General features: G+C 48.5%; 1 protein-coding gene across 1 annotated transcript in view; it reads left to right on the forward strand.

Moving 5' to 3' along the window:
• Positions 1-24915, forward strand: part of MASP1 (MBL associated serine protease 1) — a 459649-nt gene that overhangs the window by 237922 nt on the left and 196812 nt on the right. The window contains exons 9-10 of the mRNA XM_078666144.1: positions 4185-4322; positions 23738-23812. Of these exons, the coding sequence (XP_078522270.1) occupies positions 4185-4322; positions 23738-23812 (213 nt within the window). The remainder of the gene's footprint in view (positions 1-4184; positions 4323-23737; positions 23813-24915) is intronic.

The raw sequence follows: 24915 nt of genomic DNA on the forward strand, positions 1-24915 counted from the left end.
CACCACAGTGAAACATTACCAAGTACGCTGTTACTGAGCCGGCAGCCCCTACTTCTTTACCCAACTCATGCACTTGTCTACCTGTATGTTGTGTCCTAGGGGCAGATGTATCAAAGGAATTTTTAGTCGCAAACGCTGCGATTCGCAAAAAAGCAGCGTTTGCGACAAAAAATTCGCAAAATGGTATGTATGATGCAAAAATTAAGGCATCGCAAATTTTGCACTTCCTTAATTTTGCGTAAGCATTTAAGGAATCGCAAATTGCGATTCCTTAAATGCTATGTAAGAAACATTTTAGTTTTGCTATTTCACTTTAAGAAATCGCAAATTATCACCTTTTAGTTGGTGGTAATTTGCGATTCCTTTTATAAATGCACTTTTTGGCATTTGTGAAGGTGCCATGTGGCGCTCATACATGCCCTTAGGGCATGTATGTGTGCCATATGCTCACACATGTACATTTCAGGGGTGTATCAGGGTGTCCTTATGACACCCTTGCACCCTTGAAATTATTCTCAATTTGCGATTAGCAAATTGCGAATCGCAAATTGAGAATAACTTCCCATTCCTTGCTATGGGCCTCCTGGCCCATAGAAATGAATGGCGGAAATATTCCTTAATTGCAATTCGCAATTTGCTAATCGCAATTAAGAAATTTTAAGAAATCGCAAAAAAAATGTGAATTTCTACATACATACCATTTTGCAATTCTCAAATAGAGATTCGCAAAAAATCGCTATTTGAGAATCGCAAATAGGTATTTTGATACATCTGCCCCTTAGTGATTTATATGAATCCTATAGGACTCCTATGTGTTTCTTACAGGAAACTAAAAAATTAACAGGTGATCTATAGGACTACTAGTTCACACACTCAGAAATTCATTTGTGAATGGGTCTCAAAATGGCCAATTCCCTACTAGTAAAAGTGCAAAGAGGGCACAGTCCTTGCTGATTATACTGATTGCTCATGAAAATTTCCTAATTATTCCTATTTTATTCCCGTTTTAGAACTTTTGGGATCAAATCGCAAAGACATTCAAGAGTATCTTAGCTATACCGAGAGGAATACTGCCTAACATACTTAAATTGACCAGAACAATAGGATTCCTGTAGGACAGCCTTTCAGAATTTTTTAGGAGAGTATGGCAAACTAGGACTGTAATAAAACAGGAAAACATGAGAGCAACCAGTGTGATACACAACACAAGGACAAAAATGCTGAGTTGTAAATATAATTTACAAAAATATGGCCCCATTGGAGTACATGGTAGAAAAACGATCCCCAGTGGAATTATGTTTTTGTAAACGATATTTACAAATGGCATCGCCCCACTGCTCTCGGAGCAGTGTAATTTTTTTTTATAATAACAAATTATCATTTTATTTTTAGTGTCAACCAGGTTAGGGCGGGGCAGGGCTTGGCTCCCGTGACGCTGGGAAGGACGAGTGGTTATGTTATATTATGTTACTGTGACTTGTAGAGCGCTACAGCTGCCCCAGCGCTAAAACCTAAAGTGCGCATGAGGGTTTGAGTGGCCTTCATGGCCCGGCCAAACAGTCATTACAACCTGAGTGGAGACAGGTCTAGGCTCCCATTCCCTGTCCGAGCGCTGAACCACAGTGCTCTGACCAATCATAACGCTGCATTGTAGCATTGTGATTGGCTTAGGGGAGCCTAGGTGCTTCCTGGTTGAGGAGAGCCGACATGGAAGAGACTGCTCTCAAGTAAGTGATTTTTTTCCCTCCTCCTACCCCCACCGCCCGCCACCCCATACCATACCGGCCACCACTGGATATTGGACTATGCCAAGCCAACGTTATACTGGGGGTGTTGCCTAAGCGGCATATTGGATGAGCCAACACACATGCTAAGGTTGGAGGTCAGTTGTATAAAAAATGCAAGAACCGCACTACACTGGAAATGGGACTACAGGTTTGAGGAATATGTACCCACGAATATAGTCAAAGATATTAAGCTTTTAAAAAAAATCTTTTTATTGAAATTGATAAGATCATAAAATACAAAAAAGCAATGCAGCATAATCACCGTGCCACGAAGGGACCTTATGTCATTCAAGCAGCCCATGAGGCATATGTAAAGCAGAACCAAAGGGGATGATGGACGGAGTGTTGAAGAATGCAAGCGCTCACCCCCAGTCAACTGATCTGGGTTTAATCCATCATCATTCTTTAGCTCACTCCACCACCCCAGTTCAGACCTAGCCATATGCAAATCAGTCTGACCCTGAGCCTCATGGGAACAGTCCAGCCCAAACTGCCAAGCCATGTCTTCCCTGGACCGGAAACAAGCATCCTGGGACCGGTTTCTGGCTAATCAGCGTCATCCGCCAGGATAGCTTGAATCCAGTGGCAAAGTGACCAAGGGACCCACGTCTGGGTGACCTGAGGCCAATCATGATGACTGGTCGGCTACCAGTGATAGGTTTATATTTGTAAAGCGCAGTGATTGGAAATGACGAGGAGTTTCTCGATCGATGGGTTCAAGACTGGTCTTGGAAGTCTTGACTTAGAGATTCTCCATCAGTGACTTTCTCGTAAGATGTGTTCATCAATACAAAATAGTAATGCGTAGTCAAAGGTGATAGGTTTTAAGCAGGTAGATCTGGGGAGGTTAACAGTTTAACAACTGTTGGTTGGTACGTTGGTTATTTTGCCAATTAACCGATTTGTCTTTCTCTGAAGATGTGTTCATCAGTGTAAAATAGTACTGCGTAGTCGAAGGTGATAGGGTTTTAGCAGGTAGATCTGTGGGGGTCAACAGTTGTTAGCTCTAGGTTGGTTGTTTTGCCAATTAACCAATTTGCATACAAATTTTGTATGTGTACTAACAAATATTCTGCTAAAAGATTTCTTGGAGTCCATAAAGGGTTGTCCTGTTTTCCACTTAACACCAGTCACTTTGATTTATCATTCCACATGATGGGGTTGTGTATTTTAACAGGATCTTCATTACATGCAGATGTTGTATAAGGGTAGAACACTGTCAGTGCTTAATTTGTAAAAAAAAATAAGTGCTAGGTCTCCTGTCAGGAGTCCACTACACCTTGCACCACTCATTGCCCCTGTCAGCACTGCCAATGATAGTAACGACACAACTACTAACTATCACATCATACAAGTGTGACAATTCGGACTATTTCAGGCCCCCAAAGCTATAAGAATGGCTTGGGAGGCAGGTAATAGCCATTCTTATGTATATTGAATTAATAATTAACTGTTGTTGTGTTCATCTCTAAATTAGCCAGACAGCGCCACCTTGTGGCAGACTGTCACAACTGCTGGTGCTGAGTACCAGAAACCACAGGCAAAAATTAAGCACTAATTCTTGATCCATGTTCAGGCCCCTTTATGCAAAACATGCCTTGTTTTTGTGAAGTATTTTCCTGCTCAGTTTTCCATTGCTTCCCATCTACACATCAGCACAAAAGAAGAATCAACAGCCACTTCTCCGGGGAGTTTTGGGAAATGTCCGACTTCCACGGTTCCCCTCCTGGACATCATTCTCTCTCTTGGATGATTGAATGTATCAGCGTTGTACAAATGTAAAGAGTTTAATTGCTTATTTTGGGCACTAACGCAAGGTTTCCTCAGACCTGCATCACCATCCAGGAAGGATGTAGGAAGAATTCCAAAATACATTCTACTTCAGAGATGTCTCATGCGCATCTGCCTATTGTGACATAAGTAATCCAAAGGCCTTATTACCAGGTTGTCTACAACTCAAGAGAAGCCACCATTGTTAATCCTGTGCTTAGGGGGTAAGTGGGAGGTATGGATGTTATGACATTTTAGAGGTTTTTTTATCAAAACAGCTGTTTTTCTATTTCAGTAGGGATTTTGCAAAAAATTAAATGAACCTGAGGATGCTTTTTTCTAAATTACTCTGGATCCTCAAAATATGTTTCACCATGGGTATTGATTTCATATGTAGAGCTGTTAAATGTTGACAAGAACGCGCGTTCAAGGATCCTGAAAAGAATATTCCATATGGGAACCTGTAGGAGTTGATTTCTCTCTTTAACAATTGATGGCACAAAGCTATTGGTGGATGAGGAGTCTGGTCACAAACTCAACACCGAGTGCACGCTTGTGGCGACCTCGCGGTAGGAGATATATCTTCACTTGATACTGACTACATATTTTTTGGTTCTTCTGTTTCAGTTGTTGATTGCAAAGCTCCATTGCAACTGGAAAATGGGCACACAGCCTTCCTCTCTGCAAACAGTGGTACCACCTACCAGTCGAGCATCCAGTATTCCTGCGAGCAGCCGTACTATGAGATGAAACCGAACATCACCAGTAAGTGTGTCCCACCAGGGACTCATTCTCAGTTTGTCAGTTGACCGATAAGCCACAATAGGACTAGAAATGTCTTGCACTTCCTCTGTAGGCATCTTGTAGGTGAGAGGAAGGAATGTTACAATGATACCAGGTAGAGGGTGCTTGAACGTAAACACTTTTTAATGGCGAGCAACAGAAACCTTGTAGGCGCAGAGAGTGGACCCTTGAATAGGTTCCTTTCTGTAGATGGCCAAAGTACACAACAGTAGCTTCAGTGAGAGAAATAAAGTCTTTACAAATATTGAGACCTAACCAGCATTGAAACCTTGAACAGTTGGTTCCTCTCCAGCTTATCTGTTCTCCAGGGCATTTGGCAATGATGTTAGGTACAAGCGAGTACCCAGATTATTTATCGGCAATGTTCATCACTCCTACACCAACCCTTCCTTGTCGCAGCCATTGATTATGAGGTTGCCCTGATTTGTAGCTTGGAAGCCAAGCATCGGAGGACCTGTGCCCTTCCAATATACTGTAATGCACCGGGCTCATACATGTCCACCATGTTCTCCATCTTGTTTTTTCTATTCAAGATCACAAAAGTTGACCAATGTACAGAAATATAAAAAATTCGGACACGGATGGTCTTCTCTCTTGGTCCAAACATCTCATGAATGGAATACCATGCCTACCTCTCTTCCTGCCCAACCTAACTATGAAAGTTTGACATAATTATTAAAAGCTTCTCTGTTCAGCAAATAACTTTTTGTCTGCTGAATATTTTTCTTTGACCTGGTAGAGTGGTTTGAGAGGTGCCAGGACACCTCTATCTGAGGTACTTGTACGCTGTACAGATTCACTCATTCATTTGTTCGTTCAGCCGCGCTGGAGGTCTGCGGGTGCTGCACCCTCTTATCTTCTCTTTGTGTTGGTTGGTGAGGTGGTCCGGATGAAAGCTGTCCCTACGGAGACCCCCGTGTGAGGTACTGATGGAAGTGCTTTTTGAAAGGGTGATGAAGGGACTGGAGGGTCTACTAAGGGGAAGGGGTGCCGGCTCAAGGTCCTCTCCCTACTAATAGACAAGTGTTGCACAGCAGTTGCCCATAACATATTCCAGCATCTGCTTAGATACCTGGGTTGGGTGCAGGCATCCTGGGGATTCTGCTTCTGAAGAGGAGCTGTATCGTGTGACCAGTGGTCTTGTGGCCATGATGGCTAATAGGAAGTCTTGATAGTGACATAAGCGATTGTAGAAACGAGGCTAAAGAAGAGAGAATGAAAAAGAATGGGGGGATGGAGCAGGGACATCCCTCTCTCCCTTAGTTTCTCTCTCTGTCTCGCTCTCTCTATCTTCCATTCCCCCTCTCAGTCTCTCCTGTCACCCCCCAAGAAGTTCTGCTCCTACCTGTATTCAAGCCCACTGCAGTTGTAACTTTAAAGCTGCTGTAACATTGGCAGTGGAAGGAAAGGACTTGTTATGACCCACAGATGTACCTACATGTGGATATTTGAAAGCTTCTGATCACCCACAAGCAGATCTACCAAGAAAAGAAAGGAGGGAAAAAGGAGAGAATCTTAGGGGTGGCCACATTCTACACGCGTTGTTTTAGGATGCGTGTTGCTCTGGTATGTTTTCTGTAGTGGGAATAAGCGCTTAGAAGACTTACGTACAATCACTTACATGAATGCCACCTCCCTGCAATTGCAGCAACACCCCTGTTTCAACGTGCAGTGGGAGGATCGCCACATTACGTAATGAGAGGATGTGACCTAATGGCTAGAGCGGCCAAACTCGAAGCCGCGGAACCGGATTTGAGTCTCAGCAGGGACGCTCAACATCCTGTGATTCTGTGCAATTCACTCAATCTCTCTCATGCCTAAGAAAATGAATGTGTCCATCTGTAAGGCCAATGGTGCTGATGTAAAGCGCTCTGATACGTGCGGATCGAGTTTGTGCTACATAAAACAAAAAAAAAAGTAATTACCACTTTTCTAATAGCAAAGTTTGTGGCACCTGGCTGAGCTCAGAGAGCCTCTTTAAAGACTGGATGGAGGGATGATAGTAGCAAGAACAAGAAGAACAATCATAATCACCAGAAAATGTCAACAAGAACAACAATAACACTAGTAATACACAACAGCAAGGCTAAAATGGTGATAGCAAGTACATTAACATTAGTAATTGTCATAGTATTAGTAGTAAAAATAATAACAATAATAATAAATGTTTAGATAATAGTCATCATGATAATTGTAAGGATAATGTCCATGATCAGAGTAATTATATTAGGCATGCTAATAATTTTGATGATGATAATAATAATTACAAAACTAATAATGATAATGATGATAATAATATTGATGATGATGATAGTGATAATGGTAATGATGATGATGATGATAGTAATTCTAATGATGATGATATAATTATAGCAACAATAATATTCACAAGAAAATGTCAACAAGAAAAACAAGAACACTAGTACTACACAACAGCGAGGTTTAATGATGATAGCAAGTACATTAGCATTAGCAGAAGTAGTAAGACTAATAACAATAATAATACATGATTCTATAAAAATAATCATGATAATTGTAAGGATAATGTCCATGATCAGAGTAATTATATTAAGCATGCTAATAATTTTGATAATGATGATAATAATAATAATAATAATAATAATAATAATAATAATAATAATAATAATAATAATAATAATAATGATGATGATGATGATAGTAATATCTGCCATTGGCCTTCAGTGTGACATCTTCCTCTCAGTTGCAGGTTTCTCCATTCCTCACAGTAGTGTGTTTTTGGGCCTAGGACCCCCCCACCTGGCCTTTCTAGTTTCATTAACTTGTATTTTGTATCGAAGCCTCAAGAGGCAGGATTAAAGCGGTCCACCTCTGCCACGCCTGACGTCATAGTGTTATGCCCTCTACCCTGTGCATTATCTTAGGTAACGCCCACAGGGACCTATTACTGGCAGTAGCGCACAAAGCCGATGAGAGTCAGTCCGAAGCTTGTGTTTCGTATTGATCACAGAGCGGTAAGAAGAAGGTTACTCTATTGTCACAGGTCCTCTTGGGCCCTGTTACCTGGTGCAGGGCACCTCGCTATGTCGGCAGCACGGGTTGCTGAACACGTCATAGCGAACGCCATTGATGCGTTGGAATAAGGGACCCATGGCCATCAGAAATACCAGATACTAAGAGCAGACATTTCACCTCAAAGTTACCACATCCAGGAAGTAATACTTTATTGATGAAATTCTTTCTGACTTCCAAGGGAGCCCAACTCACTCCCTCCCCCAAAACGCTTGTGAGCCTAATCAATGCGGGACAATACATAGGTAATATTGTAGGAGTCTGAGAGATAGTCTTTATGTGAGATGTGATTCAGGACATTCAGGTAACAGTTAAATAGTGAAAATGAACTGGTAACTGTAACAGTAAAGTCGAGGGAAGACGGCGGCAATGAGGAGCCCAAGATGGCGCCGACGCTGAATTGTGGGCGACCGAGACCCCGAGAAACGCGGTAGCCCTGCCGCATCAGGCGTTCCCCACCCCCGCCGACACAGCGACAATCGCCTGTTACCCCGGGGACCTCCAGGCCGGGGGCCCGAGGCTGAGGCCAGAGGAGCGGCGGAGACGCGGGGGAGGGGCGGCGAGACCCGACCGCAGCCGGGAGAAGGTTGGAACTTGCGCCGGCGGGGGCAGTGTGTACGCCTGACCCGGAGCTCGCCGAGTGACGCTGGCGGACCGGCTGTGGCCGTAGCGGGACCCCCCTGAGCCCCTGGCAGAACTACCTGCGAGACAACAAGCCTCATGACGAGGCACTGAGGTGCGGCGGACGGAGGAGAGGAGGTGCCGACGGAGGGCCCATTGGTGAGGCCGCCTTTCATAACGGGACGGTACGAGAGGGGGACTGTGGAGCATTGCTGGCCGGGGGGAGTTAGCACTGCCCCCCGTAATCGCGGAAGGGAGTCCTACACTGAATGCTGAACAGGGGTGAGGATGCCGTGGCCCTGCGGGGACCTTCAGAGGGCCTGAGGCCCAGGGATACAACCCCGGTCCACTGGGGGGTGGCGTTTCTGCTGCTGCCCTCCCCCCGGACTCCTGTGCGACAGCAGACACGTGCTTTCTGATCGGACAGTGACCGAGCACAGCCACGATCAGCGCCCCGAAAGCTTGCGCCGCCCTGCCCATCATCCGCCGACCTACTGACTGGACTGGAGGCGGCACAGGGGGGAGCGACACCGACACGAGTTTGATCGGCCCCGACTCAGAGGCGCCTAGCCGGCGTGCACCTCCAACCATGGGGAAACCGAAAGGCCCAAAGGGAGGTGCCCAGGCGGCATCGGACGCAGAGCCGCCGGACAACGAGGAACGATCTCGTGTGGACAACCTGGGGGACTCCCCTATTCAAACACAGCTGGACAAGATCCTACAGGCGATCACGGAGACCAGATCAGCCTTGCGAGAGGACATTGCGCAGATGGCGACGGGATTGGGTCTACTCCGAGCGGATCATGGCAAGCTCTCTGACCGAGTGAAGGAAGTTGAGGGGTCGGTGAGACAACTAGAGCCGGCGCAGAAAGTTTTGGACACATCAATGAAGGACGCCTTGGCCCGCATAGAAGCGCTGGAAAAGCGGGCGGAGGATGCGGAAGGGAGGAACAGGAGGAATAACATTCGTGTGGTTGGCCTTCCCAAAAAAATTGAAGGCGGGGACATGGTGGAGTACCTGGAGAACTGGCTGCGGGCAACTGTGGTACCGGAAGTTTTGTCCCCTTTCTACACATTAGAGCGGGCGCACAGAGTACCTGCCCGACCCCCGTTACAGGGCCGACCTCCCCGTCCGGTGGTGGCGCGGCTGCTCCATTTCCGAGACAGAGACCTTCTACTTCAAGCTGCCAGACAGAAAGGTCCTTATCAGGTGGACAACAGCCGAGTGAACATTTTCCCGGACTACACCTATGAAACGCAAAGGCGTCGGTCATCCTTTCTAGCCGTCAAACGAGAACTACGAAATGAAGGCATCCAATACTCCCTACTGTTCCCGGCACGACTTCGTATCATAGTGGATGGCACCACCAAGTTCTTTGACACCCCGCATGAGGTATGCGGTTGGTTGGAACTGTACAGAGCGGGCAAGGATGGTTTTGGAGCTTCATCTCAATCTACGATGGATGTGGCACCACCGAGGAGATCGAAGAGGTTCCGACACCGCAGAGGTAGGACTACTGGGCCGTCCACGCTGGAGACTGCGGCAGAACGACGTGGAGCATTGGAAATGGTTTCTTCCATATCTGGCCCATCGACGGAGCGCGGAGCAGCTCCTTCAGATCCGGAAGTGAGTGGGGGCCAATCGGACACGGAGGGCTCCGAGACGGACAGCGTGAGACTTCCGGTGGTTACCCCCGAGACAGCTGAAGGACTACTGGATGAACAATAAAGTTATGGGGTGAGGAGGCTCTGGTTGGGGGGCTGCGGGGAGAGGATATCCGCGGGGAGCGAGGGGGCTCAGGAGAACGAATGGTGCAGTCAATGGTTACGGGAGGGGGTTGTAGGGACTCCCTTATACAAATTTTGATACTGTGGAGTTCGGCCGCGCTGCGGCCTGCGGAGGGATCCCGCGTCGGCGCTCGGCCCCCCACACTGCCCTTAAGGCACGCCTACGGTGACTACCGGAAGGATAGAGGGAGAGGAGGTCTTAGAACCTATAGTTTGGATGGGGACTAGATGTTGCTATTTGGAACCTGTTCTGGGGAGGGTGGTTGGGGGTTCATGTTTACAAGTTGAGTTACAGTTAGTGAGGGGGGGACTCGTCATCGGGGAGGTTGTTGTTGGACATATACCATTAGCTGTGCGGTGCGCGGAGAGACTGATGAATGCGATATGGGACAATGGCTGATTTCTCAAACCTGAAATGCGTCACCTGGAACGTACGGGGCCTGCACACCATGTCCAGGCGTCACAAGGTCCATGCTTATTTAGTGCGTAGGGGAGTACAGATCGCTCTGCTACAAGAAACTCATCTCAATAAAAACGAGGGACTTGCGCTACAGCGTAGATGGCGGGGACAGGTGTACTGCACTTCATACTCGGCTTATGCGAGAGGCGCGCTGATCTGGATAAAGGCGGGAGTACCCTTGCAGGTGGTTGATCACACCATAGACCCAGAAGGGAGGTATGTCGCGTTAGCAGGGAAACTTGGGGGCAGGGATTTGAGCATCTGCTGCATTTATGCGCCCAACACGGACCAGCTCGCCTTTTTTAATGCACTATCCGGCTCTCTGGCTCGTTACTTGTCGGGACCTGTCCTGATAGGTGGGGACTTTAACTCGGTGCTCGACGTTGACTTAGATAGATCACATCCTCCCCTTCCGGACTCCCCGGCCCACAGAGTGGCAAAGGGTAGACTGACTTGGCAGACTGGGTGGGGACTAACGGATATATGGCGGGCCCATAACCCGGGTACTCGAGATTACTCACACTTTTCGGGGATGCATGAATTGCATGTGAGGTTGGACAGCTTCCTAGGGTCTAGGGAGGTGGCCACTACGGCGGTACGGTCTGAATATTTAACGAGGACGATGTCTGACCACAACCCACTGTTGATAGACCTTAGATGGATTCAGGGGGCCCCTTGTGTGCCTTCCTGGAAATTGCGGCCGGAATTGCTAGAGGATCAGGTGTTTCGCGGAGACCTGGAGGATAAGATAGCAAGCTATTTTGCGGTTAACGAGGGTACGACGACAGAACGAGCCACGGAGTGGGATGCCTTTAAGGTCGTGGTGAGAGGTTATTGCATAACGCAAAAGGTAGGAGTGCGCCGCGTACTTCTGGAAGACCTAGCCAGAGCTGACCGGGTCCTCCGTGACCTTGAGCTTTCCCGCCCTGGCCGCCCGGAGCTTCAGCAGCAGGCCCTAGCGGCTAAAGAGGCAGTGGCGGTGGAGGTTGAGCGACTACGTAGCTACGACTATAAGACCTACCTCTCTAGATCGCTGGCGGAAGGCGACAAATCAAGTGCGTTGTAGGAGAGTAGGGTCTGCAATCCTATGATCACCCAGATTTTTGCTTTTTGCTGCACTGGTTTACGACTTTCCCTGGCTGTGGGCCTGCTAATCAGACCCACAGCCTAGCTGTTCTCTCTATCCAAATTGTACTCAGGTACTGAATTGGCACTGGGCCCTCTCCAAGTCCCTGTACCCAGGGCTGAGGTGTACCCAGAAGTCTCCCAGGGGCTGAAGCATGTATTATGCCACCCCTGGGCTGACTAACTAAACTGACACAACTGGCTGCACGACAGCTGGGGCAAGGTGGTGTACTCACCCCTTGCTTTAGATATAGTATACCTATATCTAACCCTAAAATGGACACACAGATCTCCTATCAGTCACTCCTATGGCAGGCCTTAACAATCCTGAAGGCAGAGTGCTTGGAATCGTGTGAGATGGTGCTCTGGCATGAGCTGAGCCTGTCTGCGGCTTTCGGGATCCATCCCTTAGCCGTTTCCATGATATCGCATACCATATACTCTTAAGTGCATTATAATCCTCGCGGTTATATGCCAACTCTGGTATCGCTTTATCAAAACATGTCGAGTAAGGTGTCATACGAATTGGAATACTAACCCCTCGCCAATTCTGGCGACGGGGTTAGCATTCCACCCTTCTAGAGGGACACGACATGCATGTAACCTATAACCCGGTTAAAAGTCAGACAGAGCCTTAGCATCCACAAAATGGATGCTGCCACCGAGACACAAGTCTGCCCTCCTGCTGCTGGGAGTCCTCCCAGAGCAGGAGATAAGGACAAAGGGTTTCCTGCCAGGGGCGGTGCCAGCACCGTCTCAGACAGGGTTTTGTGTATTGTAGGTAGGCAGGGCTTCAGAGGAAGGTGACTGCACGTGGCACCCCGGTGCTCACTGTGCATAGGCTGGCTTAAACCAGTTCCAGGGACACTCCAGACCCTGTGCTGGGGAAAAGCCCGCCAAGGAAGTGGGTGTAACCACCCCCCTCCTGGTCCCACCCCTAGGGCAGGACTTAGTCGCGTGCCAGCCCCCTTTTCCAAGATAAAGGTAGAGACTGGCCCCCTTCCAAATCAGATCATCTTTGGAATCAAGATACCACTTTCCACGAAAGGACTTCACGATTTCTTCCTCAAGATTCTCCCTTGTGGCTAAGGAGTAGTCACCCTGCATCCGCAGGCACCATCCAAGAACACTGCGGTCTGCTGCACGTCCTTCCTCCGGAATCCGACTGCCCAGCTCGACGAGACCCGGCTTCCCTGGCACCTCTGACCTCTACCCACCTCTACAGCACAGCTGAGAACCGTGGGTGCGACGAGACCTCGAGGGACCGGCCATCGCCAAGACTGCACGCCTTCTGCACAGCAAGCCCACCGAGTAATTTCCTGGTGAGTGCTTTGGGGACCGAGAAGCCCCCGCCCTGAGCAGCTCCAGCACCGAAGAGCAGCCCCCCAGCATCTCCACGATCGGCGTGGGGCCCTTCTGCTTTTTGCTGCTCACCGCGTTGTTTGGCTACTAGCCCGCTGGCTTGTGGCCTTCCGAACGACGCCCGACGACAACACTGCTGCTGGTCTGGTTGCTCCAGACTGGCCCTTGCTTCCCTCCATCGGAGAAGTACCCTGGACCCTCCTGGTCCGGCTAAGACGCCATTTTAGGTCCACCGCGTGGGCCTTGCATTTGCCAAGACTTGTTGCCCAATCCTGGGTCCAGCGACGTCGACAGCAAGAACCTTTGTGGGACAGCTCGCACCTCCATCCTGGTCGCCGACAACGCCTCCTGGTCCGAGAGACTGCAGAGCCCAGCAGCGCCCACTCACCTGACTGCGGTGACTTCGCCCGGTGCCATCCTGGTGCCCACTTAATCACTGGCTAGTGATTCAAGAACTTGGTCCCCTCTGCTTTCAGGTTTCCTTCTTCCTTGATCCAGGCTTGGATCCATCGAACTTTTCTTCACTGGTCGCCTGCCAGCAACTTCCTTCTTCCAGGCTCCTGGTCCGGCAACGAGATTCCCGACGTCTTTTCAGACCTATGCAGCTGCAGCCCCTGGGCTAGGTAACTTCGGCACTTCGGTGTCCCAGCATAGCCTCACTATCCAAGGGTCAGGATCCACTGTCGTTTTCTCCCTACCAGGTCGGGTTCGCCCGTGAACACTAACTTTGCCTTTACTAGCTTCCATAGACTTTGTCCCGCATCCCGCGTGAGAGTGCACACTCTGCACCCGAGTCCCCTAGGTCTCCTAGAAGTAATCTAACGATTCCCTAGTCAAGTCCTAGCGATTCCAAAGCCTATTAGTACTGTACTTACCTGCTAGTAATCTCGCATTCCACTTTTAGAGTATATGGTTTTTCGTGCCCCTCGGGCATTTGTGTATAACGTGCTAACTTAAGTATTTTCATAAGAGTTTTGTTTTGTGCTTAGCACCCTGTCCTCATAAAGAGTACAGGGTTGTTGTGATTCTAATAAATACATTGTTTATTTTCATAACACTTGTGTGGTGTCCTTTCACTGGGTGTTCAAGGGGTAATGTGATGGTAAAACAGCTGGCTTAACACGCCCTCTAGAGTCTTAGCCTTAGACTGCTCGTATCCATGCTACTAGGATAGCTGGTCTATAAGGTTGACTTACAACCAATCATCAATAAGGGTTGTTTGGACTGATATATAGTGATCACTAGAATAGTGAACACTGCACATCAGGCCAACTTCTCACATGCGTTATTAGCTTGGCTTGCTAACCCTTCTAGAAGCTCTTCACCCACCGTGGCGATGAGGTCGGACGGGAATAGAGAGGTTTACACTCCACCTGAAATCCTTCATTGCTTCCGAAGTTACTACGAGCGGCTATATCGTAGTCGGTTACAGCCGGACACTTCCCCGACGGATGCTTTCCTGAAGGACCTGCCTATCCCCACTCTTGAATCAGTTCAGGCGAAGGCCCTGGGACGCGATGTGGAGCTAGGCGAGATCAAGGGTGCGATCAAAAGAATGGCACGTAACAAAACACCGGGCCTAGACGGTCTGCCGGTGGAATTTTATTCCACATACTCGGATATCCTAGCCCCAAAGCTCCTACAGGTTTACAGGGAGGCGAAGTCCTTGGGAAGATTGCCGGGCTCGTTACGGGAGGCACTGGTGATTCCTCTTCTGAAACCGGGTCGTGAAGGCACGGACCCGGCCTCTTATAGACCACTATCAATGCTCACGGTAGATTACAAGATCTTGAGTAGCATCTTAGCCGAGCGGTTACTGGAACACCTGAGCTCCCTGGTACACGCCGACCAAGCAGGCTTCATCCCCAAACGCAACACGACAATGAACATCCGACGACTTTTCAGACTATTAGAGATGGAGCACGAGAATGCTCCCAACCCTATGATTCTCTCGATAGACCTGGAAAAGGCCTTCGACAGCCTGGAATGGGTCTACCTTCACAGAGTTCTCGAGAGATTTGGATTAGGAGAGGGATTCCTGAAGTGGACCGAAGTGCTGTATACCGCGGCGGTGGCCAGAGTGAAGTCGGGCCGGCTGGTGTCCCAACAGTACCCGGTGGAAAGAGGCACGAGGCAGGGTTGCTCGTTGTCCCCTTTGCTGTTCGCTCTAGCTGTGGAACCGCTGGCTATCTCAATTCGCATAGGAGCCTATTATAGGGGACTACAGACTCCGCTGGGTCCCCAATACATTTCCCTGTACGCTGATGACCTGTTGCTCTTCCTCGAAGACGCTGATGCGGCCCTGACGGGGGCAGATTCGGTGCTCACGTCTTTTGGGGAGTTGTCGGGACTTCGGGTAAAGTGGGCTAAGACCTGCCTATTTCCGATGCGCCAAGATGGCCTCCAACCGGATACTCACAGAGCAATCAGGTGGGAACCGGCCTGCTTTAAGTACCTAGGGGTACATATTTATCATCGCCGGATCGACATCCTGGAGGGTAATATCCCCAGGGGCATCTGAGCGCTCAAGGGCAGCATGGCCTTCTGGTCTACCCTGCCCCTATCGCTGGCGGGGCGCGTTGCTCTTTTAAAAATGGTGGCGCTGCCCCGATTGCTGTACTACTTCCGAACGCTCCCGGTGTGGATCCCCAGATCTGTTTTTCGGGGCCTGGACTCCATGATAGTGTCGTTCCTATGGGGAGCAGGCCGCCGTAGAGTGGCGCTCGGAACTTTGATGCGACCGAGAGCGGAAGGAGGATGGGCGGCTCCGGACTTTGAGACGTATTATTTAGCGGCCCAATTACAGTTCTACACCCAAGAAATCGCGCGTGAATTCCGAGGCCCGGAAGAGCTGAGGGGCAGTGGCACACCCAGGCATGTTTTATCATATATTGCGCTGCAACAGACATTAGAACTGAAACACCTCACTCAGGAGGACCGAACCATACGCTCCTGCTGGAACCGTGCACATCGCAAGCTCGGTGGCTCGCGACCCTATGCCCCGGAGATCCCGCTGGGAATGCTTACTGCATTACCCCACGGCGGAGACTGGTCCCGTCTCCGTGTTTGGGAAGACATGGGGATACAGACGATGGGCGACCTTTACGAGGATGGGGGGCTGCTGCCCTTCCAGACCCTTTTGGATCGCTACGACATCCCTAGAGGCGATTTCTTGATCCACGCGGCACTCACGAGAGCGATTCAGGCTCACTGGAGGACCGGTCACGAGGAACCACTACTGTCAACGACATGTCAATATGTAATGATGTCTGCGGGGACAGTTAAGGCGGTATCGTGCCTCTACTCCAGAATGGTGGAGGGGAGATTGGCCCCCTTGACGACCATTAAATCCAGATGGGAGACAGACATAGGTAGGGAAATTCCAGAGGCCACGTGGTCCCAGTTGCTGCGGAGGACCTGGAAGGGGACGAGAAATGCACGCTTCCAGTTGGTCCACTTCTATGTGCTGCATAGAGCCTATCTGACCCCGGTGAAACTGCAGCAGTATTTTGGTCTGGAGACGGCGGCCTGTCCTAGATGTAGGGCGCCCGGTGCGGACCTTCTGCATATGCCATGGTCCTGCTCTGAGCTGACCTCCTTTTGGTCAATAGTGGGTGACACGCTGACCGCGGTAACTGGTAGATCGCTACGGGTGGACGTGGCGGTAGGACTTTTACACTGGTTTTCGCATACCCCCAAGACTAAAATCACCAGTAAGTTCATTGATTTGGGCTTGCTGTTAGCTAAACGCGAAATTACCAGACACTGGAAGGCGCGAGTTGGTCCGTCGGGCGATAAATGGCGCAATGAAATGCTTAAATGGGCGGGGAGTGAAAGCACACTAAGATTCCAGCAGGCGAAGCGAAGACAAGATGAGCGGGCGCTAGAGGCAGCGCAGGCTTGGGAAACGATAGTGCAGACCCTGCGCGACCATGGCGCACATGATGACACAGACAGTACGGAGGGAGAAGGCCTAGATCCCACTGTAGCGCCGGAATAACTTAGCGCGGCGATACCGCAGCAGACTCACGGCCACTTTATCCTCAGTTGACCACACACAGATTGACCTACCGATGACGAGTGGGGGGGGGGTAGGGGCTAGAGGAAGTGAGATGTCTCTGATCCTATGCAGCATTGAAACGACGAGAGGTGATGGACAATCCCATCTTCCTCTAGGGGGACGGGCGAGAGGAGGGAGGTTGGGGGGTCAGTTTTGAGGCAGTTGAATAAAAGCAGATGTGAATTACTTTAATACCTGTGATTTGATATGCGGCTGGAGAGAACCACGCTCTAAGGGACTAACATACGCCGCCCGACCTCCGGGTTGTGGGCTAAATGGCCGTGTATAGGGAACAAGTGGTCCCCACCCACACTGGATTGCGTACTGATACAGGTGGCAACGTTGTACTTCCTTACATTTCCTGCAATAAAAATATATTTCTAAAAAAAAAAAAGAGTGAGGTAGGCCCTATAAACCTATAAAGTAAGAGTAACACTGGAAGGTAACACTGCAAAAGTGAGCTAGGCCCTGTAAAGTAAGAGTAACTCAGGGAGTTAACAGTACAAGATTGAGACAGGCCCTGCAAAGTAAAAGTAACACAGCAAGTTAACAGTGTGGAGTGAGCAAGGCCCTGTAAAGTAACAGTAACACAAGAAGGTAACAGTGCAAGGTGAGGTAGGCCCTGTAAAGTAAAAGTAACACAGGAGGGCAGCAGTGCAAGGGTGAGGTAGGCCCTGTAAAGTAAAAGTAACACAGGAAGGTAACAGTGCAAGAGAGAGCTAGGCCCTGTAAAGTAAAAGTAACACAGGAGGGCAGCAGTGCAAGGGTGAGGTAGGCCCTGTAAAGTAACAGTAACACAGGAAGGTAACAGTGCAAGAGAGAGCTAGGCCCTGTAAAGTAAAAGTAACACAGGAGGGCAGCAGTGCAAGGGTGAGGTAGGCCCTGTAAAGTAACAGTAACACAGGAAGGTAACAGTGCAAGAGAGAGCTAGTCCCTGTAAAGTAACAGTAACACAAGAATGTAACAGTGCAAGGATAAGATAGGACCTGTAAAGTAAGAGTAACACAGGAAGGTAACAGTGCATGGGTGAGGTAAGCCCTGTAAAGTAACAGTAACACAGGAAGGTAACAGTGCAATGGTGAGGTGGGCCCTGTAAAGTAAGAGTAACACAGGAATGCAACAGTGAAAGGGTGAGGTAAGCCCTGTAAAGTAACAGTAACACAGGAAGGTAACAGTGCAAGAGAGAGCTCGGCCCTGTAAAGTAACAGTAACACAGGAAGGTAACAGTGCAAGAGAGAGCTCGGCCCTGTAAAGTAACAGTAACACAGGAAGGTAACAGTGCAAGGGTGAGGTAAGCCCTGTCAAGAAACAGTAATACAGGAAGGTAACAGTACAAGGGTGCGGTAGGCCCTGTACAGTAACAATAATACAGGAAGGTAACAGTGCAAGAGAGAGCTAGGCCCTGTAAAGTAACAGTAACACAAGTAGGTAACAGTGCAAGGGGAAGATAGGCCCTGTAAAATAAGAGTGATACAGGAAGGCAACAGTGCAAGGGTGAGGTAGGCCCTGTAAAGTAAAAGTAATACGGGAAGGTAACAGTGCTAGGGTAAGGTAGGACCTGTAAAGTAACAGTAACACAGGAAGGTAACAGTGCAAGGGTGAGGTAAGCCTTGTCAAGTAACAGTAATACAGGAAGGTAACAGTACAAGGGTGAGGTAGGCCCTGTACAGTAACAATAACACAGGAAGGTAACAGTGCAAGAGAGAGCTAGGCCCTGTAAAGTAACAGTAACACAAGAAGGTAACAGTGCAAGGGTGAGTTAGACCCTGTAAAGTAACAGTAACACAGGAAGGTAACAGTGCAAGGGCGAGGTGGGCCCTGTAAAGTTAGAGTAACACAGGAAGGTAACAGTGCAAGGGCGAGGTGGGCCCTGTAAAGTAAGAGTAACACAGGAAGGTAACAGTGCAAGGGCGAGGTGGGCCCTGTAAAGTAAGAGTAACAAATGGAAGGCAACAGTGCAAGGGCGAGGGGGGCCCTGTAAAGTAAGAGTAACAGAGGAAGGTAACAGTGCAAGGGCGAGGCGGGCCCTGTAAAGTAACAGTAACACAGGAAGGTAACAGTGCAAGGGCGAGGCGGGCCCTGTAAAGTAACAGTAACACAGGAAGGTAACAGTGCAAGGGTGAGGTGGGCCCTGTAAAGTAAGAGTAACACAGGAAGGTAACAGTGCAAGGGCGAGGTGGGCCCTGTAAAGTGTCAGTAACACAGGAAGGTAACAGTGCAAGGGTGAGGCGGGCCCTGTAAAGTAAGAGTAACACAGGAATGCAACAGTGAAAGGGTGAGGTAAGCCCTGTAAAGTAACAGTAACACAGGAAGGTAACAGTGCAAGAGAGAGCTCGGCCCTGTAAAGTAACAGTAACACAGGAAGGTAACAGTGCAAGAGAGAGCTCGGCCCTGTAAAGTAACAGTAACACAGGAAGGTAACAGTGCAAGGGTGAGGTAAGCCCTGTCAAGAAACAGTAATACAGGAAGGTAACAGTACAAGGGTGCGGTAGGCCCTGTACAGTAACAATAATACAGGAAGGTAACAGTGCAAGAGAGAGCTAGGCCCTGTAAAGTAACAGTAACACAAGTAGGTAACAGTGCAAGGGGAAGATAGGCCCTGTAAAATAAGAGTGATACAGGAAGGCAACAGTGCAAGGGTGAGGTAGGCCCTGTAAAGTAAAAGTAATACGGGAAGGTAACAGTGCTAGGGTAAGGTAGGACCTGTAAAGTAACAGTAACACAGGAAGGTAACAGTGCAAGGGTGAGGTAAGCCTTGTCAAGTAACAGTAATACAGGAAGGTAACAGTACAAGGGTGAGGTAGGCCCTGTACAGTAACAATAACACAGGAAGGTAACAGTGCAAGAGAGAGCTAGGCCCTGTAAAGTAACAGTAACACAAGAAGGTAACAGTGCAAGGGTGAGTTAGACCCTGTAAAGTAACAGTAACACAGGAAGGTAACAGTGCAAGGGCGAGGTGGGCCCTGTAAAGTTAGAGTAACACAGGAAGGTAACAGTGCAAGGGCGAGGTGGGCCCTGTAAAGTAAGAGTAACACAGGAAGGTAACAGTGCAAGGGCGAGGTGGGCCCTGTAAAGTAAGAGTAACACAGGAAGGCAACAGTGCAAGGGCGAGGGGGGCCCTGTAAAGTAAGAGTAACAGAGGAAGGTAACAGTGCAAGGGCGAGGCGGGCCCTGTAAAGTAACAGTAACACAGGAAGGTAACAGTGCAAGGGCGAGGCGGGCCCTGTAAAGTAACAGTAACACAGGAAGGTAACAGTGCAAGGGTGAGGTGGGCCCTGTAAAGTAAGAGTAACACAGGAAGGTAACAGTGCAAGGGCGAGGTGGGCCCTGTAAAGTGTCAGTAACACAGGAAGGTAACAGTGCAAGGGCGAGGCGGGCCCTGTAAAGTAACAGTAACACAGGAAGGTAACAGTGCAAGGGCGAGGTGGGCCCTGTAAAGTAAGAGTAACACAGGAAGGTAACAGTGCAAGGGCGAGGTGGGCCCTGTAAAGTAAGAGTAACACAGGAAGGTAACAGTGCAAGGGCGAGGTGGGCCCTGTAAAGTATCAGTAACACAGGAAGGTAACAGTGCAAGGGCGAGGTGGGCCCTGTAAAGTAAGAGTAACATAGGAAGGTAACAGTGCAAGGACGAGGTGGGCCCTGTAAAGTAAGAGTAACACAGGAAGGTAACAGTGCAAGGGCGAGGTGGGCCCTGTAAAGTAAGAGTAGCACAGGAAGGTAACAGTGCAAGGGTGAGGTGGGCCCTGTAAAGTAAGAGTAACACAGGAAGGTAACAGTGCAAGGGCGAGGTGGGCCCTGTAAAGTATCAGTAACACAGGAAGGTAACAGTGCAAGGGCGAGGTGGGCCCTGTAAAGTAAGAGTAACATAGGAACGTAACAGTGCAAGGGCGAGGTGGGCCCTGTAAAGTAAGAGTAGCACAGGAAGGTAACAGTGCAAGGGTGAGGTGGGCCCTGTAAAGTAAGAGTAACACAGGAAGGTAACAGTGCAAGGGCGAGGTGGGCCCTGTAAAGTATCAGTAACACAGGAAGGTAACAGTGCAAGGGCGAGGTGGGCCCTGTAAAGTAAGAGTAACATAGGAAGGTAACAGTGCAAGGACGAGGTGGGCCCTGTAAAGTAAGAGTAACACAGGAAGATAACAGTGCAAGGACGAGGCGGGCCCTGTAAAGTATCAGTAACACAGGAAGGTAACAGTGCAAGGGCGAGGTGGGCCCTGTAAAGTAAGAGTAACATAGGAAGGTAACAGTGCAAGGACGAGGTGGGCCCTGTAAAGTAAGAGTAACACAGGAAGATAACAGTGCAAGGACGAGGCGGGCCCTGTAAAGTATCAGTAACACAGGAAGGTAACAGTGCAAGGGCGAGGCGGGCCCTGTAAAGTATCAGTAACACAGGAAGGTAACAGTGCAAGGCCGAGAACATGGGAAGGTAACAGTGCAAGGACGAGGTGGGCCCTGTAAAGTAAGAGTAGCACAGGAAGGTAACAGTGCAAGGGTGAGGTAAGCCCTGTAAAGTAAAAGTAACACAGGAAGGTAACAGTGTGAGAAAGAGATGCGTATGGTGACTGTTCAAAACATGAAGTTAACATTGCGAGAGTGAGACAGGCTTTGTATGGTAACAGTGTCATCAAGGAAGATAACAATGTTGAAAAGGAAGTTAACAGTGTAACAGTGAGCTAGACCCTGTGTAGTAAGACTATAACCCCCACGAGATGATTACAATGTAACAATGAGTAACACAGGAAGTGAACAACATAACATCAAGGCATGTTCTTCAAAGTAATAGTGTAGCATAAAGGGGTGGCTCCTCCTCTGAAGCAGGGGAACGTCGCCCCACTGCTCGCAGGGCAGAAAAAAAGAAAATTATAATAACTTTGTTATTAATATTTTACTTTGCTTTGCTGCTGGGCTGGGTTAGGCCGGGTGGAGCCGGGGCCGGGGTCACAGGGGGAGGAGGGATTTGCACACTTAAAGTGTGCATGACTGCTTGGTCGGCCGTCTTGGGCGACAAAAAAGTCATGCCCACTTTGCATCTTTAAACCGAGGCTATAATACACAGACTAGTGAGGAACATTCACGGGCTCCCTGTCCCAGTCTGAGTGCCGAACCACGGCACTCAGACCAATCACAACTCTGCAATTTAGCGTTGTGATTGGCAATGGGGAGCCTGGGTGCTTCCTGGTTCGCACCTCACCAAGAAGAGCCCAGATGTGGGTCCCGTGCTCTCCATGCCACTGGAGAAAAGATATCCAGGCTGATGAGGTCTGAAAGCCCGAAACCGGTCCTTGGATACTTGATTCCGGTCCAGGGAGGACCTGGCCTGGCAGTTCGGGCTGGACTGTTCCCATTGGGCGCAGGGTCAAGACTGATTTGCATATGGCTGGGTCCAAACTGGAATGACGTGGTGTGCAAAACAAATATGGATTCGGGCCCAGGTCTCTGTACTGAGATGAATGTATGACATTGTTCTGCATTCTGTCCATCAATTGTTCTTTTTGCACTCGCCAAAAAGAGCGGCAATGCGACGGAGAGACAGCGGCCATTTTAAAGGTGTGGGGTTTTTTTCAACCCCCACCGCCCGTCACCCCCATTCGCTGCCAGGCACCACTGGTAACACAGGAAGTGAGCACTGACCTGTGCTCTTGAAAATAATAGTGCAACATTGAAATATGTCCTTTAGAATGCCTGTGTAGCAGCTTGTGTCAGCAAGGGGTACTCCGAAAGGTTTAGACACCCCCAAACTTTTGACCTCAATCAGAATGCCCACATTCACCATGTCGGATCGCTGCAATGTGTCCCCATGTTAAGCCACCTCCCAATGCATCAAATATTGGAAATACAAATTATTAAGTAAACGGACCCATTCAATAACTGAGTTCTAGATTAATAAAAGTTTAAAGGATTTATTTAAAAAATTCAAAAATAAACTATGCATTCAGGCTCTCAAAGAAAGGACAATACAGAGAAATGCAAATCCAGAAAATTATTTTAAGTTCTAAGTGCCCAGCAAAATCAGGAGAGTAGTGGACAGTATCCCTAGCAGAACAGGAAAGTCTTTCTAGCTCATCCCCCAAATCAGTGGTTTTTACACATTATTTTCACATATTGAATTCCAGAAACTGCATCATCACTGTGGTGTGAGCAGAGTTTATTTCATCAGCAAATCAGAGCACGTCAATATTAAACATCATGTTGTCTTAATACCTAAGCACTAGCTACCTACATATAGGATTAATTAGCCCCCTCTAAGTTAATGCTGTCCGGAGATGCTAGAACAAAACTATATACATTAACAATAGTGTGTTATATGAATGAATTAGCCACGGTAAACCAGTGGAAGGACCTTGATAATGGTACAGGTTGTGACTAAGGGCAAGAAAGTTAATTGAGAGCAGAATAAACAATTACAGTGGAAATAAACTAGTAAAACTCAGCTTGACTTTGTGCAGCAGAAATTTCAGGGAGCAGGAGCATTAGTGATGGGTCACTTCAATTTTAGAAAAGATGGGGCCTGTACATAAATTGTGACCTAGGTAACACATATCAGGAAACCACACTTCTACACATTATAGAGAATTTGCTTCAAAACAAAAAAACAATAGTACAATGGAAATATATAGATGCTCAATCAAGTGCAAAAATACATCCTTGTTGTTGTTAATGATTCAAAAAATATATAAACTCACAAAAATCTCCCACACACACTTGTCTTGGTGTGTAGGTTTGTGAATTACTTCAGCATTGACACCTGTCACTCATTTCAGTGTATGGAATGGCCTCTAGCTGAATTGTTGTACTTTTCAAGTGTTCTGACTTGTGTGAGTGTAAACATAAAATACTTCTCTGCCTAGCATAGTGTTGCACACCGGCATACGTTCATATGTGCATATGTGACCTTTACATCCTTACCCCTAGGTGCCTACACCTGTGACGCAAGCGGAGTATGGAAGAACGCGGAGCTGGGATCCACCATACCAACATGTCAGCCAGGTACATAAACACTTCTGAGAGGCAGACCTTGACGTGTCTCGGATACTTACCCCGTCCGCCTGCCCTATGCGGTGATGGGACGCGGGGTGGGTGGGATGGTAAGCAGACGCTGGCCAGAGGGTGGGCGGGGCTGATACAGGCACAGGGAGGAGCTTGAAACCTGAACCAACCTAGAGTTAACCTGTGAGACTTCATAAGAGGGAAGGGGTGGGTCAAAGATGGAATATTGAGGTAAAGTGACCAGTGACAAACTGGAGTGTGCATAAGAAGATGGAAGTGCCTCTACTTTGAGCCAGAGACATCAAACAAGTGAGACATCTATGTGAGAAAGGTGTAGGCACTTCCAAGCAAGCATTAGCATTTAAGAATGCCTATAACATTGCGCAATGATATGTTATCTGTTACGTTATATGTTAAGTTATGCATTTATTTTGTCTTTATTACGTGCCAGCATGGCATAGAGAAGCCTTCAGTACTCTATGACATGCATCCTTTGCACATACCGGTGAATTATTGGGGGGGCTGGAGGCATAGCTACTTATTTATGAAGGCCCAACCACTCTCTGGTCCACCCAGGGCTGTAATCTTCATTAGAACATTGGAATGTTTCGAGCTCCATTGAAAACAATGGGGTGCTCCGGGCTTATAATGGCCGGTATAGGCCTGGAGCTCCAACATTCCAATGTTTCTTTGTTCACAGCTCTGGCTGTGAACAAAGGCTTCAGGGAGCCTGAGGGGATTCCAATCCCTTCACGCTCCCATAAGGCTTTGTTCTTTTTTGTTAGAACATTCTGCCCTCTAGTGGTAGAATGTTCTAATAGCCTTATAGCCCTTCGTAGTCGGGCTTTATCGGCTATTAAAGTCCCTTTCCTTTGTTAAAGGCCCTCGCCTTCGGCTCGGGGCCTTTAACACTGGAGAGGGCCTTTAATAGCCGGTATAGCCCTCTACGGCGGGCTATAAGGCTATAGTAAATACCTCCATTGTTACCTCCATTATTTTCTATGGGAGGGTGGCTGGTCGCGTGCTGGGTTGGACTTACTCCAACTCTGAGCAGGAGTATATTTATGACTGTTTTGGGTCAGTTTTGGCTGCAGTAACATTAA

Source organism: Lissotriton helveticus, chromosome 11, assembly GCF_964261635.1.
Source record: "Lissotriton helveticus chromosome 11, aLisHel1.1, whole genome shotgun sequence".
Classification (NCBI taxonomy): Eukaryota; Metazoa; Chordata; class Amphibia; order Caudata; family Salamandridae; genus Lissotriton; species Lissotriton helveticus.